The sequence below is a fragment of the Scyliorhinus canicula genome, chromosome 4 (assembly GCF_902713615.1).
Source record: "Scyliorhinus canicula chromosome 4, sScyCan1.1, whole genome shotgun sequence".
Classification (NCBI taxonomy): domain Eukaryota; kingdom Metazoa; phylum Chordata; class Chondrichthyes; order Carcharhiniformes; family Scyliorhinidae; genus Scyliorhinus; species Scyliorhinus canicula.
The window spans coordinates 49,228,192-49,254,625 of NC_052149.1; the positions used below are offsets into that span (position 1 = coordinate 49,228,192).

Below are 26,434 nucleotides of genomic sequence, written 5' to 3' on the forward strand. Positions count from 1 at the left end.
GCATCCCTCAACTACTGTACCATGAAGTGTTGGACACTGTGGACTTGTGAAGCAGATATATGCCACCAACACTGAAGAAGGTTCAACACTATTTTATTAACTCTTATAAAATAATAGACATACTATAACTGTGGATTTAAACGATGCTAGTTTAACTAGAGACCTGTGCCTGTCCGAACCAGTTGAATCTCTCAGCACGTGGTGTGAGTCTGTACTATACTTGATGAGCTCTTGTGCTTCTGAGAGGCAGCATCCAGAATGAGCGGGAAAAGTGATGCCCTCTGCCTTTATAGTGTGTGTTCTAACTGGTGATTGGCTGCGGTGTTTGTGCATGTTGATTGGTCCTAGTGTATGTCCATCAGTATGTGTCTGCACCATGATATACTGGTGTATATTATGACATAATGAGCTAGGGTTTCATCCTGGGATCTTCCCTTCCGGTTATAACATCACCTGGGTTCACAACATCAAGGACAGGAGCGGCCAATACTGTTAGTGCTACCTTTAGTCCTTTTGCTGCTGTTTTGGATGGAGAGATGTGGGATAATTTTTCCCTTTTTCCACCTCTCAATGGCTGCAACAAGATGTATTTTTGAGAAGTGTTTTAACCTTGGGTGGGGTTTGAATCTAAAGAGTAGACACAAAGCAGGCATTCTTGTAAGCTTACATCAAAATAAAGTATGAACGTTTACAACACCCAAAATGTAAACACAACACCCACTCCTCAAACACATGCACATATTCACACGAAAACACACACACAAAACCTCCTTCTGATCACCTCGTGATGCTTTCCCTCAGCTCATGAATCAGTGCTCCTCCATGAACACCACGTTCAAGAAGCACTGAGGGTGGCAGGGGCTCAAAGTGTACTCTGGATGTGGAACGTCAATGGCCATCACCAACAGTGGATGAGCGTATCACCATTACTGACAGAGATGGCAGAGTCTGAAGGATATGGCTGCCAGATTAAGCCTGTGACAGGTAGTCAGAGAACCAGTACAAGGGAAAAACCCAAGTGACCTCGTCCTTACCAATCTAGCAGTCGCACACTTTGCCCTCCAGAAGAGACCACTGTAGCTTTTCGGCTCTGCTCAAATGGCCAAAATACTGACATTTTATTTTCTGGATGTCACTTGTTAGAAATGCTTTTGCAATTTTAAGCACCTCTTTATTTGTCTTATGGTCTGGATAGAGAATTTGAAGCTTGCATCTAAGCACCCACATTTCAAAGGCCTAGGCTTCAACATCAGGAATTGTGAACCTCGGATTCACTGGCATTGTTGGACCGTAAATCCATCTCTGACTGTAATCCCAGTTGATTTGAAATAGTCCATCTGTCTGTTTTCAAGCATTGCAACAAGGCAATTATAGCTCATATAGCACATCAATACAGCATTGACCTATTGTGCTGTAAAATCAATGTAATTCGATGCAATATGGTGACACACACAATGGGCTGGCATAAATTATGAGATGGTGCTGGGCACAAACTGCACAACACCCTCAATCTACCTAGGCTTGGACAACTTTTGTTGAGCTATATAGGCTTCCTCAATTCATTTTGGTGTTTTCATGTGTACACAATATTAATTATTCACTGAAACACTGAAACAACAGCATGTTGTGAATTCTCAAACAAAAATCTTTGTCTGTCATCGTGAACGAGCCGCAGATTTAGGGACTGGAATCCTTTGTTGTTCATGTCAAGTATGCTCGTTTATATTTGGGTTGTGCGATATGTGCAATCTCAATGGTGTAGTGTTTATTTAACCAAATATTTCTAAGCTGATGAATGGGCTCCGGGTAACTGTACAGTGGCACATATTCTCAGATGGGGCTGAAGATGCAGAGGCGAAGTTTGTCATTAACTCGGGAGGGTGGGTGCTCCTTCGTGCCTCCCTATTACTGAACAGAATTTGCACTGAGGTGCTTCCAGTGAACCTGTGCCTGATAGAAGTTCCTGGCCCCAAAAAGGCACAATTGTTGACATAGTTCCTCCTCAAAAGGCTACTGTAGCCATGACAACAATTCCTGATTGGAAATTTAATGGAAGATAACAACTTACAGAGTCCCATCCTGTACCTGCAAAACACAGCACCTGCCATTTATACTTGAGCCCATAGGCTGATTAATTGGTCAAGTTTTCCACTTACAAAAGCAAACAATTTTCTCTCTAAGTGATCAAAAATACAGTCAGGTGTTTTTTTTTAACAAATCATAGATAAGAAAAGCACAAATTGCCCAATTTGTGACAGAACTCACATTTACACACTGAAGAAAGCACCTCAACTCGCTTATTGGTTTTAAAGCTGAGAAAATGTCCAAGCAGACAGTTCAGCTTTCTGCAAACCGAGGAAAAGACTTTATTCAATTGTTATATTATAACAACACTTAAACTGTTCTGGCAGTGCAATATAAATGTGACAACAATGCTGCCCGCTACCCCCCACCACCCAGAGATGGCAAGAATTACTATATAAATACCTTAAGAAATAAGACCATAAGAAAAAGGAGCAGGAGTAGGCCGTTCGCCCCCTTGAGCCTGATCCGCCATTCAATAGGATCATGTCTGACCCGACATTCTTCACGCCCACTTTCCTGCCCTTTCTCTGCAACTCTTGATTCTCTTGCTGATCAAGAATCTATCTCCCTCAGCCTCAAATATACACAAGGACTCTCGTTCTTCCTAATTCCAATTAGTAGAATCCCAACCTGTTTAGTCTTTGCTCATAAGACAATCCCTCCATATTGGCCATCATCATAGTGAACCTTCTCTGAACCTCCTCCACCGAAATCCTGGGCGCGATTCTCCAGAAAGATCTCGAAGTGTGGTAGCGAGCTTCCCGACGCTCGGCCTGGCGAAGCCAGCAAACACTACTCAACGTTAATTGGTCCACGTAACGAGGCCTCATGGGTTTCACGCCGCAAATGAAAGCTCACAAGCCTATTCGCCGGACCGCGTTCGCAGCCCCCCCCCCCCAACAAGGTTGAGCAGCACTTAAAAAGCACCAACCCAACTAAGTTGGCAGCTGTAGGCAAGTGCAAATATCAGGTTACAGTGTTGAGTTTTAAAAATAAATAAGAGACACTGGGACACATTAACAGGGAGTGTCTAGCCTCAGTGGAACTGTATTCCATCCGGAGTTGTTGGAGAGGAAAAGAAGACCATTTAACATTGAGGACATTAATTCAGTTCTTTCCAAATAAAAAGTACAGCGGAGTATCTTTAATTGCTTTTCAATCTTACCAATTTCAAGAGCTTCCTTGAGCTCTGAGCCACTAGGTGAGTCAGGGGGAGGCCTGTAGAGGATTTCACTTTCTGCACCTAACGGAGAAAATAAACAAAGTCCAGTTCAGATGGGAATAAGATCAATGCACTGTACAAATTTACGATGAGACAATAGAAATAATTGTCCTAAAATCTATGAAGGAATGTATCCTTGTGTATCAACCAAAAGCAAATTGCTAGAAGTCACAGCCACCGTCCTCGGAAAATTTTCCAAGATCAGGGCAACGCTCCTCATTGGGCAGCCAATTTGGGCATCTGATGATGAAGAAGCCAGAAAAACTGGCTGAAGACTGCTGGGCCGGAGGAGTTATCAGCCTCTCCCCACCATCGAAAACAAGTAAAACACTCCCTGTAGCCTTATTTTGTAATGGTCCCATTGAACTGGAGGAAAGTGGGAACTCCTCATTAGGGCATACCAGGGCCCAGCTCTTCTCTACGCTGAGGGCCATACATCGGGTGAGTCAAAACTGGCCATGGATTTCAGTGGAGGCCTTCACTAATTTACGTGCTGTAGAATTCAACTAACCAGCAGCAGTTCATCAAAAGTGAAGGCCACAAAAGCTGCAACCAATTCTGTGCTCTGATTTTTTGCTCTGATCCCAATGCCACAGAGAGTCAGTGTCATGCAAGACCTGCTGGAGAGTATAGTTTAGGCCACAGTCAGATCAGCCACAATCTTACTGAATGGTGAAACAGGCTCGAGGGACCAGATGGCTTCTTCCGGCTCCTCTTTCTTATGTTCCGATATACAAACGCAACGCATTCATCTCATTTGACCCTCCAAAAATTGTTGGCCCATTTTTCATTCATTCTTTTTATTCTGCTTGTTGAAAAGATACACGAAGCAAACCATCAATTGAGCAGTTAAAGCTACACAAATAAATAGTAGAGTGAGTCCATTTTAGGTATTTTCCATATTTCAATGCTTACACCATTTGATTTGAAACCTGCCGTCACAATCATTTGCCTAAGAGACAGATGTGATTCATAATTAGTCAAAAGAATGACATCTGCGGGCAAGTTACAAACTGAGAATTAGCTATACCACAAATTTAAAGAGCACTTTTGATGCGACAATGATTTAAGCAAAGCATAGTTAAAAATAGAACTGTTCATCTGAATTACTAAATAATCCTAAATGATAGACAAAGGAGTCGCTGTATTGACTGGGTGCACCTTACCTGTAGAACTTTGGAAATTTGGTCCTGATGAAAGAAATTAGAGGGTAAGTTCCATCTGCTTGTGTGCGCCTGGCACAGAAACTCCTCCAGCTGGACAGCAAATTTAGAAATCCAACATGCACAGATTATGGGCGGACGTTTGGACTCTAGTGCAGAGAATGCTGCCTGTGGCAAGGAAACCAGTGTGTAGCTCTCCAGCTGCACAGCCGAGCTTGCTCTTCAGATTCTCTGGTATTCATTGCACAGAAAATGCGACCATCAATTCACTCAAGACACGAGGGGAAGTAAACGGTGGCTTTAATCAACTTACAACTGAGCCTGCCTGCGACTAGAAGAACTGAGGGCAGACTCACAAGACCACAGCACATTATACTTCCGGTAGTGGGAGGGACCATGGGCGGAGCCATGGGCGGAGCCAAGGGTGGAGCCCTGTACAAGCTCCTCATCTCCCCCTCAGGGCAGAGCCGCGCAACGGCTCACAGATGGAGCCCACAGGGACACAGTGATACACAGTGTGAATTATGCATTATACATTCACCACATTCACCCCCTGTAAAAAAATCAAGTCTGGCGGGGGTGACGGGTCTACAGATTGAGTCGGTCCGGTGGCCGAGTCGTCCGCTGGGATCGGTGGAGCACCGGGGTTACAGCCGCTTCGGATGGCTGTGTGCTGACGGGCGGTGTGGATCTGAGGGTGGACTCTGGGGGCAGCCGGCGTCGGAGCGGCGGGGCAGGATTCACGCCACCCCCCCCCGACGATTCTCCTCCCGGCAGGGCGTCGGAGAATCCTGCCCATGTTGGGAATCCCCCATATTTGCCCTGTTTTTTCAATATTTGGTGGGGGCCATGGGTATATCTTCCATCATGCCCTCTCTATTTTATGGGTGTACATTGGAAATTTGAACCGGGAAATTCTATCCTTCACATTCTTGAACGACCTCAGCTAAACTTACAGAGGTTAGAATTGGTCAGGGCCCTTCTGAAAAACCCTAAAGTTTCAGTGGGCTGAATTCCTTTGCAATGGAGGTCAACATGACAGTCACTGTCCTAATTGCTTGCTGCACCTGCGTGCTAACCTTCTGCATTCATTGCATGAGCACATCCCAGTCTCTCTGAATATTAACATTTACAAGTTTCACACCTTTAAAAAAATATTCTGCTTTTCTATCCTCATGATCAAAGTGAATAACTTCACACTTACCTACATTATACTCCATCTGCCATCTTGTTGCCTACTCATTTAACCTGTCCATATCTCTTTTCAGCCTTTCTGTGCCCTTCCCACAGCTTACCTAGCTTGGTATCATCAGAATCACACCTTCATCATCAGCATCCCACCTTCCAATCAACCAGCCTTCGTTTTCAGTGGATCCTCCTCTGCCATTTCCACCAGCTCCTTTGTGACATCACAACCAAACACATTTTCCCCTGCCCTGCCCTTTCAGCATTCCAGGGCGATCATTCCTTCTGCGACACCCTGGTCCATTCCTCAGCCATCCCTAACACCCATTCCCTTCCTACGGCACCTTTTCGTGCAAGCCTGGAGATGCATCACCTGGCTTTTCAGCTCCTCCCTTCTCATTGTCCAAGGCCCCAAACATTCCTTCCAAACAAAACAGCAATTTATTTGTACTTCTTACAATTTAGTCTATTGTATTTGCTGTTCACAATGTGGTCTCCTCTACACTGGGGAGACCAAACACAGAACATCTCCATTCAGACAGCAAACATGACCCTGATGCTCCTGCCACTTGTCATTTTAATTCCCTATCTTTCTCCCACTCTGACCCTTCTGTCCTTGACCTACTACACTGTTGCAGTGAAACTCATCTTTATTCTCGGCACTCTACAACATTGTGGACTCAATATTGAGTTCAACAACTTTAAGATCATAATTTCTGTCTCCACCTTGTTTTATGTATTTTTTTCTGGGTTTTGTTGCTGACATCTTTCTTTCTTTATCCCTGAACGCTGTATTCAGATGGCTGTTATATAGCCATTCATGCCCCATTATAACACAATCGCTATTAGTTTCCTGTACCAATTACCATTCCGTTTGGGATTTTGCATCTTAAAATTTTGCTTCCACTGTCGCCAACCATATCACAGATCTTCCCTTTTATTTCTTGTTCTGTATGATCAAACCTCTCTTCAACTCGCTTAAAAACTCTTATATTTCTATCTTCCTTCTGTTCTGATGAAAGGTTGTTGACCTGGAACATTAACCATGTTTCTCTTCACAGATGCTGCCTAACTTTGTGAGTATTTCCAGGACTTTTTGTTTTTATGGTAGCTTATCACGTCTTTCAGTCACATCCAATGAATTAACTTTAGTGAAATCACTGCTGTTCCGCAGCTGAATGTCACAGCAAGATCTCAAAGGCTACAATGGTCACAAGATGAATAATTTAGTTTTGTGGTACTAGGAGAAGCCCATACTCTTCTGTGAATAATGTTTGGGGATACTTAAATGTCCAGCTGAACAGACACATGGGCATCACCTGAAGGACAACCTGGCTTCAGTATTGAACCCTGTGTCAATATATGTGCTTAAGCCTGGGAGTACAGATTGGACTCATTCCCATTTGACTATGACTCAATAATTGGACGGCTCATACTATTGAGAATGACCTCCATGCATATTTGTGTGCCCATGCTTTTGATGTTTCTGCATTTGTGCTCAGGACAGAATAACTGGGAGAATTAAAAAAAAAACTGTACCTTTCTTCTCCAAGGCCTCAATCAGCTTCATCACAATCTGCGGTGCCTGATCCGGCAAAGTTAACAGCTCAGTTAGCTCCTGCCCCGGGGGAACTGTCAATGTAGAACACAGAAAGAGTATTCATTATGCTTGCCTGCAGCCTCCTCTGAGCATCAATTAAACTGGATTTTTAATCATGGACCTTATGTAACAGGCTGCAAAACATTCTGTATTCTGACACTTATTCTTATCATTTTCGACAAGTAGCTCAGTTGGCTATTCCATCAGAAAGATAGCTTTGAAAAGTGCATTTCTACTGTTGCAATTACTATTTAACATATGCAAGACAATTTCAGAGCTGTCCTGTGCCATTATGAGGCCATTCTCTCTTAAATTGGATGATTCTGGACTACGTATTTGCATACGCTCTGAAAATGGACATCACCACACACAGAACACTCTTAAGGTTAGAGCAAAAGGGCCTCTTATAATCAAATAATGTTCTTTCCACTTCTTGGGAATGACAGCTTTGGAGTGTGGGGCTTTGGAACTACAAAAGGTTTGGTCATGGACTCCTTCTCATTCTGTTTCACACACTGATTTGGAGTTTATCAAAATGGGAATCCAACACACAGGTAAGCTGACCTTAACATTGCGGAATACGGAAATACGGGCCTCCACTCCAGCCCAACTGAGGTTCATGGTTTTAGCAGAGGGGTCATGAGTGTTAGGGCACCACTCCCCCACCACTGCACACATCCCTGCCTTCCCAACCCACCATCATGACCATGTGCAACTTGCTGGAAAGTACAGCAGAAATGTCTGCCTCTCATCACTGGCGGTCTGGGCACCCAATTGGGACACACTCTGCCCACGTCATGCCCAATGTGTCTGAGTTCCGATTGAGGGATGTACTGCTGGACCTTTCAATTGGAAACAAGTAGTTAAAGTGGATTGAAACCACCAATCAAATCTCAGGCTTCACCTTATTTTCATACATCAGAAAAATCTCTTCTCCTGCATCATGATCTTACTTGATTTTCTGAATCAGAATGTTGCCGTTTAATCTATCTATTATCTTTTGCATATCCCAAGTTACAGAACTGCACAGTGGCTGGCAAACAAAGCCCCAAATCCCACATTTTCTCACAGGGAAGTAAATACTAATGGCCTAAGTTAGGTGCGCAGTACATTTTATGCAAAGGCCAGTTTTCTTTTAAAACTGACACTGATATTTATGCTGTGAATAAATGGTTCAGGCTGCTATGACACACAACACAAAGACAGACCGATCTCATGGCCATTTTCCATTGATGAGCCTCTTCCACTTGGAACCAATTTGTAATTAACAAGTTCCTATCGGTGCTGTATTGAGCAGCATATACCGTGGGCCAGGTTCTGCAACAATTGCGTGTGTACAAGTTTCTTGAATGCAAGATTGTTCCAAAGTTGAAATGATGGCTTTAAAAGATAAAATCTTATTTGCTATTTCACTATTCTGTCTGACTTGCTCTAATGCCAAAAGTGACAACAATGAAGATATTAGTCTAGAATTTCATCCTTCACCCTAAAATGGAAGCTACACTTGTGCTATTTTTTGCACCAATCTAGCTAGTAAGAACATTTCTGCAGAACCTATTAACTTATAGCGTAACCTTTAAACTGGTGTAATTTAAGCACTGATGCAGTGCACCCGATAGGGTAATGAGGAGTGGTCTCCTGCACTATGCTCTGATGCCTCCCTCTCAGAGCAATTTGCCTTTGTTGTTGCTCCTCTATTATATGGGCAGGTTGTGCCCTTTGAGCAGGTCCTGCCGGTTGCTTAGTCCTCCGGGTGCTCCAGTTTCCTCCCGCAGTCCAAAGATGTGCAGATTAGTTGGAATGGCCGTGCTAAAATTGTCCCTCAGTGTCCAAGGATGGGTGAGGTTACTGGGATAGGGTAGGGGAATGGGCCGAGGTAGGGCACTCTTTCAGAGGGTCAGTGCAGACTCGATCGGCCAAACGGCCTCCTTCTGCACTGTAGGGATTCTATGATTCTATGTTTTGAGGGCAAGGATTTGAAAAATTGCAGATGCACTGAGACTGCACGGCAACACTTAGTTAACAAGAGCATACACAGTATTTAAATAACTGCAATATCGTTCTGTCAGTGTCATTGCCATTAATCCTTAATATTAGTTTGTCGCAAATAATTAGAGAAAAAAACATTTCAAACACGATTGCACAGTATTTTACTAGATATAGAGATAAAACATCACAGGCTTAACTTGATTAGACCATCTGTATATATTATTTATCCATTAAAACCTTGTTAATAGAAAACCCTGTATTCTACCAGGCAGATGGTGTTTTCTTTGCATTTTTAATTAATCAAATTGCAAAGCTAGTGAGAAAAATCAAAAAAATAAGCAAAGCATAAGAAGCTGACTGGCAGTATCTTCCAAGAAATCAGCTTTGCAGAATCATTCCTTCAGGCAATATGTGATGGGCTGAAGCTGGGGATGGATAGAATTTCAGCTGTCGCCATTTAGTTGCGTGAATTAAATAGGTTTTCTGGGACTGGATCTTCGCAAAGCAGTGTGACAAGGAATCTAGATTTGTCACAATCCATATCCTAAATTTAATTTCACCATTCTTTCCATCACAAAGCAGTAATTTTCCAGCCTTATATTTAAGTAATGGTGCATATGTTGTGTCTTTTCCACAGGATTTATTTTCCTGGTCTTCCCTTTTGAAACATCCCCTTTTTCCTGTTCTAAATGTTGTTTTGTGTCCAAGATGGTCATGGGCAGATGGACTGCTCCCAGGCCTTGCCAGGTACACTGGCTCTGTTCTGCCCATGTTCCATGTAGGGAAATGGCTGCAGCGTTCAAAGTAAGAAGTGGAAGGGGAAAGTAAAGCCATAAGATTGGGCGTCTCCTCCCTATTTACTACCACGATCGCACCCAGTTATTACATTCTTTATCTACCCTCAACTGGAAAAAAATCTCCACTTTCAAATTATGTAAAGAACAAGAGGAAGCTTGGGCTGGAAGATAAATAATCTAAATGTGTACCAGCAATCCATAGAATCCATACAATGCAGAAGGAGGCCATTTGGCCCATCAAATCCGCACTCACTCTGAAAGAGCACTCTACCTGAGCCCCACTCTCCATTGTCATGTGTATTGAGGTATTATTCTGCGTACAGTCCAGGCAGATCATTCCATACATGAAAAACATCGGACATACGATCAATACACAATGTAACTACACAGACATAGACATTGAGTAAACCATACGGAATATGGTACTACAACTGTAGAGAAAAAGTGTTGAGAGATCAGACCAGTCCATAAAAGGGTCATTTAGGATGGTCGTTTAGTGGGGAAGAAGCTGCTTTTGAATCTGTTAGTGCGAGTTCTCAGACTTTTGTATCTCCTGCCCGATGGAAGAAGTTGGAAGAGTGAATAACCCGTGTGGGAGGTGTCTTTGATTATGCTGCCCAGTTTTCCAAGGCAGCGGGAGGTAAAGACAGAGTCAATGGGTGGGAGGCAGGTTTGTGTGATGGACTGGGCTGTGTTCACGTCTCTCTGTAGTTTCTTATGGTCTTCGCCCGAGAAGTTGCCATACCAGGCTGTGATGCAGCCAGATAGGATGCTTTCTATGGTACCTCTGTAAAACTTGGTAAGAGTCAAGAGTCAATGTGGACATGTCAAATTTACTTAGTTTCTTAAGGAAGTATAAGTGCTGTTGTGCTTTCTTGGTCATAGACAGGCAGAAAGACGTGGCGTCGCTCCATTATGTTCTCATATACACACATGTGCATCGTGCACAACACATGCATGCAAGTACATAAATGCAGGTGTGCAGGTACACTCATGCTTGCACACAAGTACACATGCACATATACGGGTACACACATTCATGCAAACAGACATATATAAGCACACATGCACAGACACAAGCACACCTCAAGATGCACACATTCATGCCTGCAGGTACATAGACATGCTTGTGGGCAATTTCACATGCCCCACAGGTGTACAGATACACGTGCCCACGCACACACACATGCATATACAGACACATGCAGTACACATACAGATATCCACTTGCGCACTAGCAATTTATGACTTAGGTGGTGTTTTACCCTCAATGAGCCTTTCATTGATATGTATCATATCTTCAAACTGGGTATTATTCACACAGTACCTTTTACTCCCTTTATTGGCACAGAGAACTGGGCTAAACTGCAACAAACCTTTTCAAAGAAAATCAGATATCAATAGCCAATGACTAAAACCCTCTCAGATGATCAATTAACAAAACGTGAGATACATATCATTCTCCCACAGACTGTAATTTCTCAACATATTCAGGATTTGTCGCGAGTACCCTCAAGGTACCATTAATTGTCGCTGGTTTCTTAAGTCACATATATCCAATGCTTTGGTGGAGGACTTGGAATACTATCCAAAATGCCAAAGAATAAAGGAGCAATACAGCAAAATGTCTCATTAATAGAACACTGGTAAACTGAAAGAAAATGGGAGACAAAAAGAGTCGCAGAGTTTTTGTTCAGTCAGTGAGATACTCAGCAATCAGAATTGCACACTATCTACCTCAGGGCAGCTTTATTAAAGTTAGCAAAGTGAATATGCGAAATAAAATACATGCGACTGATGTTTTTATTGGTATGTCACACAGACGAGTATCAAGCCAAACCACAATAATTGTGTTTTGACAGAAGAAGCAATAGGTTTAATTGGCATGAATCAGATTCACAGATTTGACTACAGCAGTATGGAAAATTAGATGAGGTGTATGACAGCAAGCCAATCCCGTGCCAACCATTATGTGTCCGCCAGTGAAGGTGAATTTTCCCCCTATTCAGGGCATCCGTCTGCGGGTAGAGAGAGAGAAAGAAAGGAGAAAGAGAGAGAGAGCCGACCTGTACAAGTGCTTGGCTCCTTTAATATGCAAATTAGGTTCCTGTAGCATACATATGACCCTCATTATCATTCGAGGTGCCGCTCCACAAACACTCACTCAGCTGCTGCTGTACTTGGTCCCACACCTCTGAGAATGGACAGAGCCCCCTACCCACTTTTGCTAAAAATGATTTGTTCTGCGCCTGGTCACTCACTGGAATATTGCAGTGGTCGAGGGTAGGTGAGCTGCCCAGGATGCCTGTAATCTGCCAAATATGTGTTAATGAGGCCCGGCGCACATGCTGACATTAACAACCGTATGAAGGAAAATTACCCCAACAACAGTAAAGAATTGGTTGTCTGAATAAGGGTAGTCAAATTCTACCCTTTTCATAGCAAGCTGCTGTGTCACGGTTCTTTACTGGTGGTGCTACTTCGAAACATTTGACCAAAAAGCTAGTTATCCCCTTGGACCTGATCTGGGATAATGGGCAGCAATCTTTGAGCTTATTTAGGAAATGAGGCCACAAGTCTGATTTAATGCTATGAACTATAACCTTTAATCCATTTTTCGACTGCTTCAGAGAGTGAATACTTTGTTTGAAGGTTCATTTGTACCAGTAATATCCAACTCGCTACAATAACATCACTGACAAATGTCACAAGTTCGCTGCCACGTTTTCCAATGAACCTGATTGATTACTTCAATCATGTCTTAACTGAATGCAATCTTAAGGTTCCACACCGACACAAATCCCTTTTGTGCATTTTGCTGCTATTTGCTTTCTACTACCCAGAATTGATACATACACCCATCAGCATTTCCTTTGGAAAGAGGGTAAACCCTGTTGAAAACTAGAAACAAGGATCACACTGATAAAATCAGCTCCAGTATATTTCAGTGCAATGGTATAATTACCTCCAAGACCAACACTACTAGCAAAGAAAATAGAGATATATAGAGCGCGATCTCTCGGCCTCGTCACGTCCGGCACAGGACGCAATGAGGCCATAAATCTCTGAGATCTATGGAGCTCGTTACGCTTCGTGTGATCTTGGTTGGTGTCATGAACTGGATCCCGCCCATTGAAGATTTGCATATTTAAGTGTGCAGTTAAGCTCACTTAAATATGCTCGTGCTGGAGTACCCAAGACTCAGGATTCTAACAGAATCTTGGAGACCCCAGGTGGGTGACGTTTAGCACTGATAGCCACAAACGTGAACCAGGTGTACCAGCACTTGGGGGGTCCTCCCAGGTAATCAGGAGCCCCTGGAGGTCAGGTTCTGGACCTTGGCACCCCCGATGCCACACGGGCACTGTTACGCAGCCACCCTGGCAGTGCCACCTGAGTGCCACGCTTTACCATGCTGAGGATTGGGCCGGGTGTGCCCTGCCCATATGAGGTGAGGTCCAGGGGAGCTTGAAGAGCCCCTAATTAATAAGTTGGGGTGTTGGGAGGAGGTCACGATGGGAGGTCCAGAGATCGGGGTGCCATTTCAAAATGGCACTCCGATCTCTTCCTGCACTGGTGACCTGAGCTCTTTAGTGCAGGAAATGGGACTAAGTGTGGCTTCAGCAGGGCATTCCTCGCTGGGGCCTAGAAATAAAGCAAAGTCCCATTTAATAACACGGTTGTTCGCGCTGCAAGTGCCAGGAAACACCTGGCTAAACACACCCAAAACAGGACTCTGTTTCATTTCCGTTAACCCATGCCCAAAATATTTAAATGTACACAATGCTTTTGTGTGCTGGTGGTTGATTGAGTCAAATTTAAAGCTTCATTATGGCACAAGCCTTCATGTGATGTTTACGTGATTGGGACTTCCCAGTCCCATCCGCAGCGGGAATAGTCATGGCTGCGACAGGAAATACGAAGGATCAACAAAATTCCCGTTGACTTCAGGTGGGAATTTCCAGTCCTGTCATGGAAAATTTCAACATATGTCTCGATTGTCCTTTTCAGAACTGCAATGTTTTGAAGCAATGATGCTCTGTTTATCATTCATACAAACTCGAGCTAAAGATAGAGGGCGGAATGTACTGCACAACACGTCATGTGTTTCATGATGGTGAGAGGTGACCCACCATTAGCCAGCGGCGCGACCTTCTGGTCCCACCGTTGCCAACGGGGTTTCTGGTTGAATGCACTCATCGTCTTGATTACGCCTTGGTCCAGGACTTTCAAATGCAGCTTTGAAATATTATCATTATAAAATAACCACATTAGAAGACTTAAATCCAAGATTGGCGCATGCAAAAAAATTCTTCTTGCCAGGCATGGTTATTGGTCGGTATATCACACAGGGAGGTCACAAGAGTTCACTACATTTCACAATCCATTCAGTTTTCTATGACTTCCTTCTAGTTATCTATTGGCCAGGATCTCTTTCAGGCTTGCATGAACCACATTACATGAACTGTGCTAGGATGTATGTGTTGTAGAAGGTATAGTTGTTTTGGGTAGAACAAAGAAAGAGTAAGATCGATCTAATTGGCAAGAGGTTCATGGTAAAGACATGACATCACTGCAAGGGAAATGTGACATGTAATCCAGTCTTAGTTTCACTCACTTCTGCTTTGAGCAAAGCACACTACACATTGCCCTGATGCCTTCAAGCTTTCTACCTACGTCAACTGTTCTCATGTGCCTAGTCTTAATAAATCAACCCACAATGTGTTTAACAATTCCCTTATGAGCGATTGGTGCCTTGGACATGTATGGTAAATACGCCCAAGATATTTTACCATTATAATAATATGACAATATGGACACAAAACCCTGTGTAGCAGTCCCAAGTCTTATACATTCAGAGCAAGAGTCCCTTCTATTTGTATTCCAATCCTGTTCCAATAAAGGACAACATGCCACTTGCCTTCCTAATTGCTGACCATACCTGCATGATAAAACTGTCCTTTGTACAAGTACACACAAGTTTCTCTGATATCAACATTTAAAAGTTTCAAGTATTTTTTTTAATATTCTGCTTTTCAATTCTTACTACTAACTTTACACTTTCCCACATTTACTCCATCTTCCACTTTCATAGCAGCTGGCTGATTTAGCTCAGTGGGCTAGATAGCTGGTTTGTAATGCAGAACAAGACCAGCAGCGCGGGTTCATTTCCTGCACCAGCTTATCCGAACACGCGCTGGAATGTGGCGACGAGGGGCTTTTAACAGTAACTTCATACTTGTGACAATAAAAGATTATTATTAATTAGAATCATAGAATTTACAGTGCAAAAAGAGGCCATTCGGCCCATCGTGTCTGCACTGGCTCTTGGAAAGAGCACCCTACTCAAGGTCACACCTCCACCCTTTCCCCATAACCCAACCTAACCTTTTTGGACACTAAAGGCAATTTAGTACGGTCAATCCACCTAACCTGCGCATCTTTGGACTGCGGGGGTAAACCGGAGCACCTGGAGGAAACCCATGCAGACACGGGGAGAACATGCAGACTCCATACAGACAGTGACCCAAGCCAGTGACTCAAGCCGGGAATCGAACCTGGGACCCTGAAGCAACGTTGCTAGCCACTGTGATACCGTGCCCCCCTCAATTGTTGCCCATTCAATTATATCTTTGACATCTTTCCTCCTGCCCTGGAGGGAGGCCCGTGTTGAACTCCTCTTACTGTAAATGATATCAGCAGTATAATGCTCACATTTCAGACTGCAACATGTTGCCACACAAAAAAATCTCATGAAAATATACCATTTTCAAAAGTACACAAAATAAACAGGCTTCCAATGAATACATGTATAGAGCATGGAAAAAGAGCATGTAACACACACATGACTTTGTCACTAAAGCTAGGGGGTTAACCTCATTTGTTTCCTCATTGTGGCTCTGTTTCTGACATGTAACCCCTATAAAGTTGCAAAATACTTAGGGGATAGTTTTAATCTTTTCAAAAAAAAATCACATAGCAATCTTACTGCTGAAAGTATGTTTGGAACATTGATTCCTGTATTTTTAGTACATTGCACTAATACAAATATGAGCAATTTTATTACCAATCTGACAGTTTCTCTCACTCATAAACTCGACTGGCCTCTCAAAAGAGGGTACACTTTCTCATACTGCTATTTTCTAGCTCCTAGTCTCAATTCCCACAAGGACAAGCTCTCGAGTCCTATCATCAATGTACACTGAATCTGTCTATTAACAGTCTTTGTTGCTACCCTCACCTCTGCCGAAGGACTAAATTTTATAGGCCGAGCATTTTCCTGCAGCTGCTCCGTAACGTCACCCGAAATGTGATGGACACACCATTAATAAATGTAAGTAGGACTTCTGCTGTACTGCCAGTAAAGTGGTGGCAGTGAAATTCAGGACCATAGTGTTAAACAACATCATTTTGCTTGCTTCACAATTGAGGCGAAGCCACTGGAAATAATGTTTTACTTTGTGCTGCTTTAATGAAATGAAATGAAAATCGCTTAATGTCACGAGTAGACTTCAATGAAGTTACTGTGAAAAGTCCCTAGTCTCCACATTCCAGCGCCTGTTCGGGAAGGCTGGTACGGGATAATTTAAAATAAAATTAATTTTTGAATATCAGGAGACCTGTGGTGCAGTGGGTACCATCCCTACACTGGACCAGAAGCTTTGTGTTCAAATCCCTCTTCAGGACTTGATGGCCATGGAAGGTGCATTCACAGCAGAGCCAAATATAGCAAATAACCAAACAAGTGCCAGGCAATGACAATCTCCAACAAAAGACAATCTAACCACCTCCCCCTGACATTCAATGGCATTACCATCAATGAAACCCACACGAGCAACGTCCTAGATGAGCACTGACCAGAAACTAGACTTGCCATAGGAATACTGTGGTTCCAAGAGCAGGTCAGATGCTGGGATTTCCACATGGGACTTATGGGGTGGGAATGATCATCTTCCCCATGGTTCTCGCAGTGACCTGGTAGGGATCTACTGCGAGTTGTACATAACTGTAGATAAACCAAAGTTCTTTATTTTACATGGTGTGTACTCCCTATGTCCTTATTAAATAATTCACCTCCTGACTCCCAAAACCTGTCCACTATCTACAAGGCACATGTCTGGAGCGTGATGGAATACTCTCCACTTGCCTGGATGAATGCAGCTCCAATAACATTCAAGAAGCTCAACACCATCCAGGACAAAGCAGTCCAGCTTCACTGTCAGCTCAGCACTACCTCAAACATTAACTTCCTCCGCCCACCAATGCATTGTAGCAACATTGTGTACTATCTACAAGATGCACTGCAGCAATTCACGAGGGCTCCTTCAACAGCACCTTCTAAATCCGCAGCCTGTACCATCTAGTAGAACAAGGGCAGCAGCAGGGGAACATCACTGTCTGGAATTCCCCCTCCAAGCTACCCACCATCCTGACTTGGAAATATATTGTTGTTCCTTCACTGTCGCTATGTCAAAACCTTGGCAATCTCTCCCTAACAGCACTGTGGGTGGTGTATCCAAGTCAGATGGACTGGACTGTTTCAAGAAAATGGCTCACCTTCTCAAGGGCAATTGAGGATGAGTATTAAATGCTGACCTAGCCAGCAATGCCCACATCTCATGAACAATGTTTTTTAAAATTCCATTCGGATATTCCCATTAGAATATTCCCATAAGGCTATTTCCATGAGGCAATTCCCATTGGAGTATTTGCAATAGAATATTCTCATTAAAATATTCCCATTAAAATATTGCCATTAGAATATTGGGGGTTGGACAAGCCTGATAAATGTTCCAGTTTGCTGGATATATGGCGGTGTAAAAGTTGAACTGGTTTGGCTAGATCCCTTATTATTTGCAGTTCAGTTTACCCGTATAAGATAGTGAATATCCGATATGTTGATCATTTGCATATAATTATATATGATTAACCGGGCTAATAATTCGTGGTCAGATAAATAGCTGCCTGTGTCACCAGAATAAATGGCACACTGGTAGCAAAAAATACACATGCAATACAAGCAACATCCACAGAGTGGCACCACAGGAGTTCGAGCACTGTGGAAATCTTCTGGCGAGGTAGAGCAAACAGCAGATACTAAACACCAACAGATATCGTCTGAATTTGGGAGCAGGATTGCAGATATAACTAATTCATATTGAACCATTACATATGAAGCATGGGTACAGAGGGGAATTGGATTAATGGCTAAATTGTGGCTCACACCATGTTGTACTGTCTCTTTGGTTGCCAACTGTGCGCATTTGAAACAGGCAACTAGTTATAGAACATAGAAGAGTACAATAAAATTATGTCCACTCATTCGCAGCCATTTCAGCCCTGGGGAAAAGTCTCTGGTTATCCACTCTATCCATGCCTCTCATCACCTTGTACACCTCTATCAAGTCACCTCTCTTCCTTCTTCTCTCCAACGAGAAAAGCCATAGCTCCCTCAACCTTTTTTTCATAAGACATGCCCTCCAGTCCAGGCAGCATCCTGGTAAATCTCCTCTGTACCCTCTCCAAAGCATCCATATCCTTCCTATGAGGCGACCAGAACTGGAAACAATATTCCAAGTTATATCAATGGCTGTCTCTTCCACCTGTTATGCAATAATAAAAATAATGCTTCTATGCTTTCTTCACTCATGTTTTTGCTGTTTCTACGCATGGAAGGTGCACCAGATGTCGACCTTATTTTAGCAGGTATGGTGCAAAATGGAATTCGCCGGTGAAAAGATACCAATTGCACAGTGCCTGGCTGTGTCAAAGCTCTGGCTTTTTATTGCTCATCCATGGGATGTGGGTGTCTCTGGCTAGGCCAGTATTTATTGCCCATCCCTAATTGCTCTTGAGAAGGTGGTGGTACGCTACCTTCTTGAACCACTGCAGTCCAAGTGGTGTAGGACCACAGTGCTGTTGGGGAGGGAGTTCCAGGATTTTGACCCAGTGACATTGAAGGAATGACGATATATTTCCAAGTCAGGGTGGTGAATGATTTGGAGGGGAAGGTTCCAGGTGGTGGGGTTTTCCTGCTGAGATGGTTCACCCACTTCTGGCTGAAGATTGTTACAAATTCTTCAGACATGTCTTTTTCACTGATGTGCTGGGCTCCGCCATCATAGAACATAGAACATAGAACACTACAGCGCAGTACGGGCCCTTCGGCCCTCGATGTTGCGCCGACCTGTGAAACCATCTGAAGCCTATCTGACCTACACTATTCCATTTTCATCCATATGTCTATCCAGTGACCACTTAAATGCCCTTAAAGTTGGCAAGTCTACAACTGTTGCAGGCAGGGCGTTCCACACCCCTACTACTCTCTGAGTAAAGAAACTGCCTCTGACATCTGTCCTATATCTATCACCCCTCAATTTAAAGCTATGTCCCCTCGTGTTGGTCATCACCATCCGAGGAAAAAGACTTTCACTGTCCACCCTATCTAACCCTCTGACTATCTTATATGTCTCTATTAAGTCACCTCTCAGCCTTCTCCTCTCTAACGAAAACAACCTCAAGTCCCTGAGCCTTTCCTCGTAAGACCTTCCCTCCATACCAGGCAACATCCTAGTAAATCTCCTCTGAACCCTTTCCAAAGCTTCCACATCCTTCCTATAATGTGGTGACCAGAACTGCACGCAGTACTCCAGGTGCGGCCGCACCAGAGTTATGTACAGCTACAGCATGACCTTGTGGCTCCGAAACTCAATCCCCCTGCTTATAAAGGCTAGCACACCATATGCCTTCTTAACAGCCCTATTAACCTGGGTGGCAACTTTCAGGGATTTATGTACCTGGATGCCGAGATCTCTCTGTTCATCTACACTATCAAGAATCTTGCCTTTACCCCAGTACTCTGCATTCCTGTTACTCCTTCCAAAGTGAACCACCTCACACTTTTCCATTCAGGATGGGAATATTTGAGGAGCTTCCTACTCCAGTAAGTTGTTTAATTGTCCGCCACCATTCATGACTGGATGTGGGTGGCCTGCAGAGCTTAGATGGGATCCATTGGTTGTGGGGTTGGTTAGCTCTGTCGATAACTTGCTGCTTATGCTGTTTGACACGCAGGTGATCCTGTGTTGTAGCTTCACCAGCTGACACCTAATTTTTAGCTCTGTCTGGTGCTGCTCCTGGTTTGCTCTCCTGCACCCTTCATTGAACCTGGCTTGATGCCCTGGCTTGGTGGTAATGGTAGAGTGAGGGACATGCCCGTTTAATAGACCAGAATATCAGTTTCTATTTATTTATGAGTAAACAACTCTTGCTTCAAATGTAGGGATTGCAGTTCTCTGATTCTCAATGAACTCTGTATTTCTTAAATCAGGCAGGTCAATTCACTAGTGCGAGGACAAATTTTGGCACAAAATCTACATTTGTCTTTGGATTATGCAAGTTTCTCTGAATTTGAAACCACTGAAGATGTAAACCAGCGATTGCGAACAGTGTTTGTAGAACCAAAATGGAAGTGCCAGAAACATACAGGCTTTTTATTGAGATTCAACACTGGGCATAGTACACGAATATATAAAAATCAAATATCCTCCCCCTGTGCTCCTACGTACCCCCATTACATTATATATACACCTCACACATAAGAGGGCTCAACCTATCGAGCAACCTGTCTCCCAGCAGTTTACAACGTTGACTGTATTGCTATCAGGCAAACTGAGCTCTAGCAACCTTTGGACTATGAGTCTGACATTGAACAAATTAATGGTCAAGCCAATTCTGCAGCAAAGCAGGCAGTTTTGCTCGTCCTCCCCTCGAGACATTTGGATGCATGAGAAAAAAAAATCAGAGAAAAGTGACCAAGATTTATCCAGGCCTAAGGCATAACGTTATGCCAAAAGGCTCCGGTAAAAAACAATCCTCTCGAGCTAAGACAAAGGGGTTATGTAGCAGATCTTCAGATGAATGAAAACTATTGGTCAGGCAGAAGTAAAATATAAATATGTTGTTCCTGCTGTTGAAGGAGAGCAAGTATTTATCTTGGCGAACAAGAGGGCACAGATAACCACATTAACAAGTAGCAAACAGGTAAGAGATGAGAAAAGTATCACCTCCATAGGATAGTGAAAATGTGGATCAAACTGTTGAGAGAAGATGGTTCACTTAAGCTGGATAATGTAACGCAGGAAGAAGTACACAGAATGCACAAAAGTTCTGTGATCCTTTAATCTTGTATTGCACTGGCACCTAACATGCAAGTACATAGATGAAAGAAAGCTTATCCTAAAGAAACACGCAGCTGACAGTGTATGACCGTCACTCGACACTCCAAAGCACAAAGAGCCCACTCCTTTATAATCATATGATACAGGAGCAGAAGTAGGCCATTCAGCCCCTCGGGCCTGCTCCGCCATTCTATAAGATCATGCCTGATTTGTTTAAGTTTCAAATTCTACATTCCCATCTACCCCCAATAATCTTTGATTCCTTTGCCTGACAAAAATCTATCTACCTCCACCTTAAAAATATTCAATGACCCCGCCTCCACCGCCTTCTGAGGCAGAAAGCGCCAAAGTTGCACAACCCTCTGTGAGAAAAAAGTTCTCCTCATGTCTGTCCTGAAAGGGTGACCCCTAATTTTAAATCAGTGCCCAAGTTCTGGACTCACCCACAATAGGTGACATCCTTTTCATCTCCACTTTGTCAAGACCGTTCAGCGTCATATATGCTTCAATCATGTCACCCCTCACTCTTCTAAACCCCAATGAAAACAAGTCCAATGTGTCCAACCTTTCCTCATAAGATAACCTGCTCATTTAAGGTATCAATCTGGTAAACCCTCTCTAAATCGCCCCAAAGCATTTACATCTTTCCTTAAAACAGGAGACCAAAACTGCACGCAATATTCAAGACATGGGGCGTGATCCAGCAAACTCAAGTTAAAGTCCGCTGAACAGTGCGTTTAGTGGAGTGTTTCTCAATGGCTGCAATTCCGAGAAACATCCTGCCATCCAACGGCACTTTGCTGTTTGTTTTGGCCTCAGGGAGATTCTCCTTGCGGAGGCCGCACTTAGAGAGATTTCCTGCTGGCGAGCTTCTTCGCAGATCGGTTCTGGCAGCCCCGACCGTTCCCTCCCCCTTCTTTCAGGCCCTCCCCAATTTTTTGAACCCCCACCCCCTCCTCACCAGGCTGGCACTGCCAGGGTGCCAGGCTGGCAGTGCCAAGATGCCCAGGTTCCAGAGGGAGTGCCAGGGTGCCACCCTGCCCCATCTCCGACCACCCGGGGATCTCCAATGGCCTGGAAGACCTGCCTCCAGGTGCCATTGCAACTGGTCCTCGTGTATGTGGACGGTCCCAATGGTACAGCTGCCACTTTCCTCAGTACTGATGCCAGTGCCCCACAAATAGGAACCCACTTCTCCCACACCAGTATTTGAACATTCATCTCTCTAATCTGATTTGTACTGTGCCAATTTGCATGTGACTCAGGCAATTAATCCAGAGATTATTACTTAGGTGGTTCTGCTTCTTAATTTGATGCCTAGTTCTTCATATTGACTGTGTAGAACCTCTTTCATTGTCTTGCCTATGTCACTGGTACATACATGTACCACGACCACTGGATCTTTCCCCTCCCACTGCAAGTTCCTCTCCAGCCCGGAGCAAATATCCAGACCGTGGCACCAAGGAGCTAACAGAGCCTGTTGAGCTTTCACTCTTTGCTCCAGAAAAGTGTCAATCTCCCTCACTCTACTGTCTCCTGCTACCACTACACATCTCCTTATCTCGAATCAGCTGTGTGGCAGACTTAAAAACAGATAATATTGGAGAGACTCAACAGGTCTGGCATCATCTGTGGAAATAGAAATAGAATTAACATGTTGAGTCCATATGAAGAAGAGTCATATCAGATTCAGCATCCGCAGTATTTTACATTTATTTTAATGTTGCAGACTTGCGTATTAAACAATGGAATGAGAATGCCTAGCGTGGAGTGAAGGGTAGTGGAGGGTAATGAACATTTCTCTTTTATCTCCTATCCCCAGTCTTCACAAAATGGGTTTGGATTTAAAACTGGACTTGAAGCACAGCAAAGAAACACTAATGGCACTCCTGCTTTTAGGTCCCCGAAAACACAACAGCCATTGCCGTGCCGTCTAGGCCACAAACTATAACTCCAGGAACACAGGACTTCTTGGTTGGGGGGGGGGGGGGGGGCTGTGGCATTCCATGTGGTCTAGACTGTCCTACAGCTGGGTACTCACTCCAGTTCTCACCAGAAACTGAAATAGGCATTGGGCTGCTCTCCCCAGTCCTGTTAATCCTGCTCTCACTTTAATCTGCCATTCGTGCCCTCTGGTTCTGGCTCCACAGGCCTGCTATAGACACCACTCCCTCCCAATATATGCTTCTAGCATATATATTACATAACAGCTAATTTAGGATTATCAGTCAGGCTTGTAGTGTCACAAACATATGCATGCTAGAAGCTGCATATATTCACACTCAAAGCTCCGTGCTTTACAGACAGAAAGAACATGTACACACATTGCGCCTTTTTCAACTAAATAAAAGCTTGGGGAACAGTGTTGACCTGTCTGTTTTGAATTGTAACAAAAGCTTGGTAGTTAACTGTTCCCTGGTGCAGGCTCCACAGCAACTCTAGCAATTAGAGCCCATGTCCCAACCAATCTGCACTCTCCTCTCATGCAGTACAAGTTGTTGTTCCCATTACCTTTGGTATTCTTGCACACCTGTTCTGATGAATACAAGATAAAAAGTGTCAACAGCATGTCTCATTTTCAGAAATACTTAACTCAGTCAAATATTTTCCTGTGTTTAATGCACTATCTGGACTCATGAGGATTTGGACTGCTGCTCTTAACTATCGATCGGTACCCATGATGCCATTTTTGACAGTGGTTCTCAGGCAATACATTCTGTATGGGTCTCAGAGCACACAAAACGTAACTGAGCATTATGCTGTTAACAATAATGGCACAGGAAGGTCATTATAAATTGAACCATCTGCTCTGGATTAGCACTCATGTAAAGCAGACTCCCTCCTAACCTCTTGCCAATGACAAGTAGGGCTGATTTGAGCAAAAGAAGGTGTTTAAATGTGAATACTCGCAAACAGATAACTGATCTTTTCCCCGCTCACAGAGTGCTTGACTTTTTGTGGTAAGCTTTGCACACACCCAGATATTGGGAGCATGTTCAAAATGTACCTGTGTGCACACTATAAAAATAATGTTAGTTTAAACATCTTAGTTGGGAGTTGATAGGAATGGGATGCATAAATAAATGATGTGTACTGTGAGAGCCTGAACATTTGCAGCATATTAAACAGACTCAAGGAGAGAGAAGAAAAAAAAATACTTTGTGGTGATATTGAACATATTAATGGGGCAGGTTGGCACAGATTATGGTACTAAGTAGTAGTTTAGGCTTTGAGTTTACTAGACATCCTGAAATGTAAGTGTCAATTAGTGGAAAACGCTAACCGCCATTTTGTAGTTCGGCAGCTTGTTCAAAAATCCTGATGGAAAGCTCATGCTTGATGAAACCACATTTCAAAGATTTGCATCTCTGGTTAAAACAGACAAGGGATAGTCTCAACCCCATTTCGCCTCAGCCACCCCTGCCAAAGAGCATTTTTCTCACACTCAACTGCGTGCTACGCTTTCTAAATATTAATGCCAGCATTCGCTGCCCTGCTGTGCCAAGGACACCCAGTCACTATCAGGTTTAGTGGAAAAAAACAATTTTAACTGGCTTTCCACACCAAATTAAAGTGGTCCTAGCACGCGAACATATGCTAACAGGATTCAGCGAGGGGCCTTTCTCCCCTGCTGTGGACAGACGCCAGAAAATGCTGCTCCTTTGAAAAAAAATATTTTCCATCACAAATCTCTTCTGCGATTGCTTTTGCTGTTCTCAGCAATCCTTTTTTTCCTCTAACTTTAAAATGCTCAGCTGGCTGACAGGAGCGAAACAAGATCATGAAAACCAAAATGATAGTTTAATTCCAGCTGTTTCCTGAGTATTTTGCATTGTAAGGATGTTTAAAAAAATTAAATCTAGTTCTATTGTTGTTAAGACAATTAATTCATGAGTTAAGGCTCTAATCAGCCAAGCTATGAACAGTAAGTACACTCTAAAATACCCTGTACTACTGAAACAAAATGATAGAAATGTTAAAAGGTGGGTGCAAGAATGATTCAGCATGTGCGAAGTATTAAGAATAAATGTGTTTCACTTGATTGGAAATTAGACTTGTTTATTAGACTGCATTCAAAGCTTTCAACTTCTTTAATGTCAAACGTTGCAGGAATATAGTAGCACTGAGGTGCAGCACTGAACAAGCAATTCAGAGGTTGTGAGTTCAATCCCACGCTTAGCAGTTTGTGAAAATAAGTTCAATAAATCTGGTCATTTGTCAGCCCAAACCCAGAAACGTCAACACAAAAGCTGCTCTAGCCCTCAGAGGGTAGTATCCTGTTACTCTTAGGCAATTTGTCTCCATACGAATTCAGTCCCACATGACATCGATAACGTTTACTGGCTGAAGTGGCAGAGTGAGCTGCTCATTGGTTATGCACAGCTGCGGTAATCTCCGTTGACCCTGAAAATGCTTTCTCACTGAGATTGGAGACAGGCGCCTAAATTGGCAGAACCGTCCCAAAAGTAAGATGATCATTTACCAGAGGCCAATTATTGCAGCCCATCATCACAACTCTGCTGGAGTTTCATCAGGTAGCACGCTCAGTGCATCTGCCTTGCAATGCTTCATCACTGAATTTCTCCCCTTTAGAAATGGAAGAGTCAGGAGGTTCACTGACGATGCAACATGGTTCAGTGTGTGTGTGTGCACATAGTTAAAAAAAACTCTGCTTACGGATAGAGGATAGAGTGGTTGAGTTTGCCTCTCTCTCCAGTCTGCTTCACCAGGGTGGGTTCAGCCCCAACATCAGAATAAGTTCAACAACATCAAGGATTGAGCTTCCTGCTTAACTAGTACCTGTACTCTATCCACTGGATTCAATAACCATCCACTCAACATTAACTCCCTGAGGGGCACAGATGGATAACCTGTTTCCTGGCATCACACTCATTCTATTCAGTGTGGTCAGAGTCAAAACCATCTGAAGAGCACGCCTGTGACCTTTTGAGCAAATTAATCCCTTCAGTTGTCATTGTGAGTGGGATTTTCCAGTTCCGCCCGCCCGGGATCACAAATTCCCGCCCCGAGGTCAATGGACCTTATCCGTCCCGCCCACGACATTGCTAGTGTGTTGTAAAGATGTGCGTTACAATTGATAAGAAATGCTATTGTGTGCAGAAATATGGAATTAGAAAGGGCACCTGGGTGTCTTTGGGTCGCCATGGACAAGGTGGGGAGAATGATCCCGTTCTGCGCTGCATCATTTCTAT

The 26,434-nt window shown here is 43.5% G+C and overlaps 1 protein-coding gene across 1 annotated transcript in view; it reads right to left on the reverse strand.

Annotated features, from left to right (window-relative positions):
• The window catches only part of pik3r3b (phosphoinositide-3-kinase, regulatory subunit 3b (gamma)), a 647,314-nt gene that overhangs the window by 460,119 nt on the left and 160,761 nt on the right, over window positions 1–26,434 (reverse strand). Inside the window, exons 3-4 of the mRNA XM_038794197.1 lie at window positions 7,195–7,287; window positions 3,251–3,328 (exon numbers count right to left, since the gene is read on the reverse strand). Of these exons, the coding sequence (XP_038650125.1) occupies window positions 3,251–3,328; window positions 7,195–7,287 (171 nt within the window). The remainder of the gene's footprint in view (window positions 1–3,250; window positions 3,329–7,194; window positions 7,288–26,434) is intronic.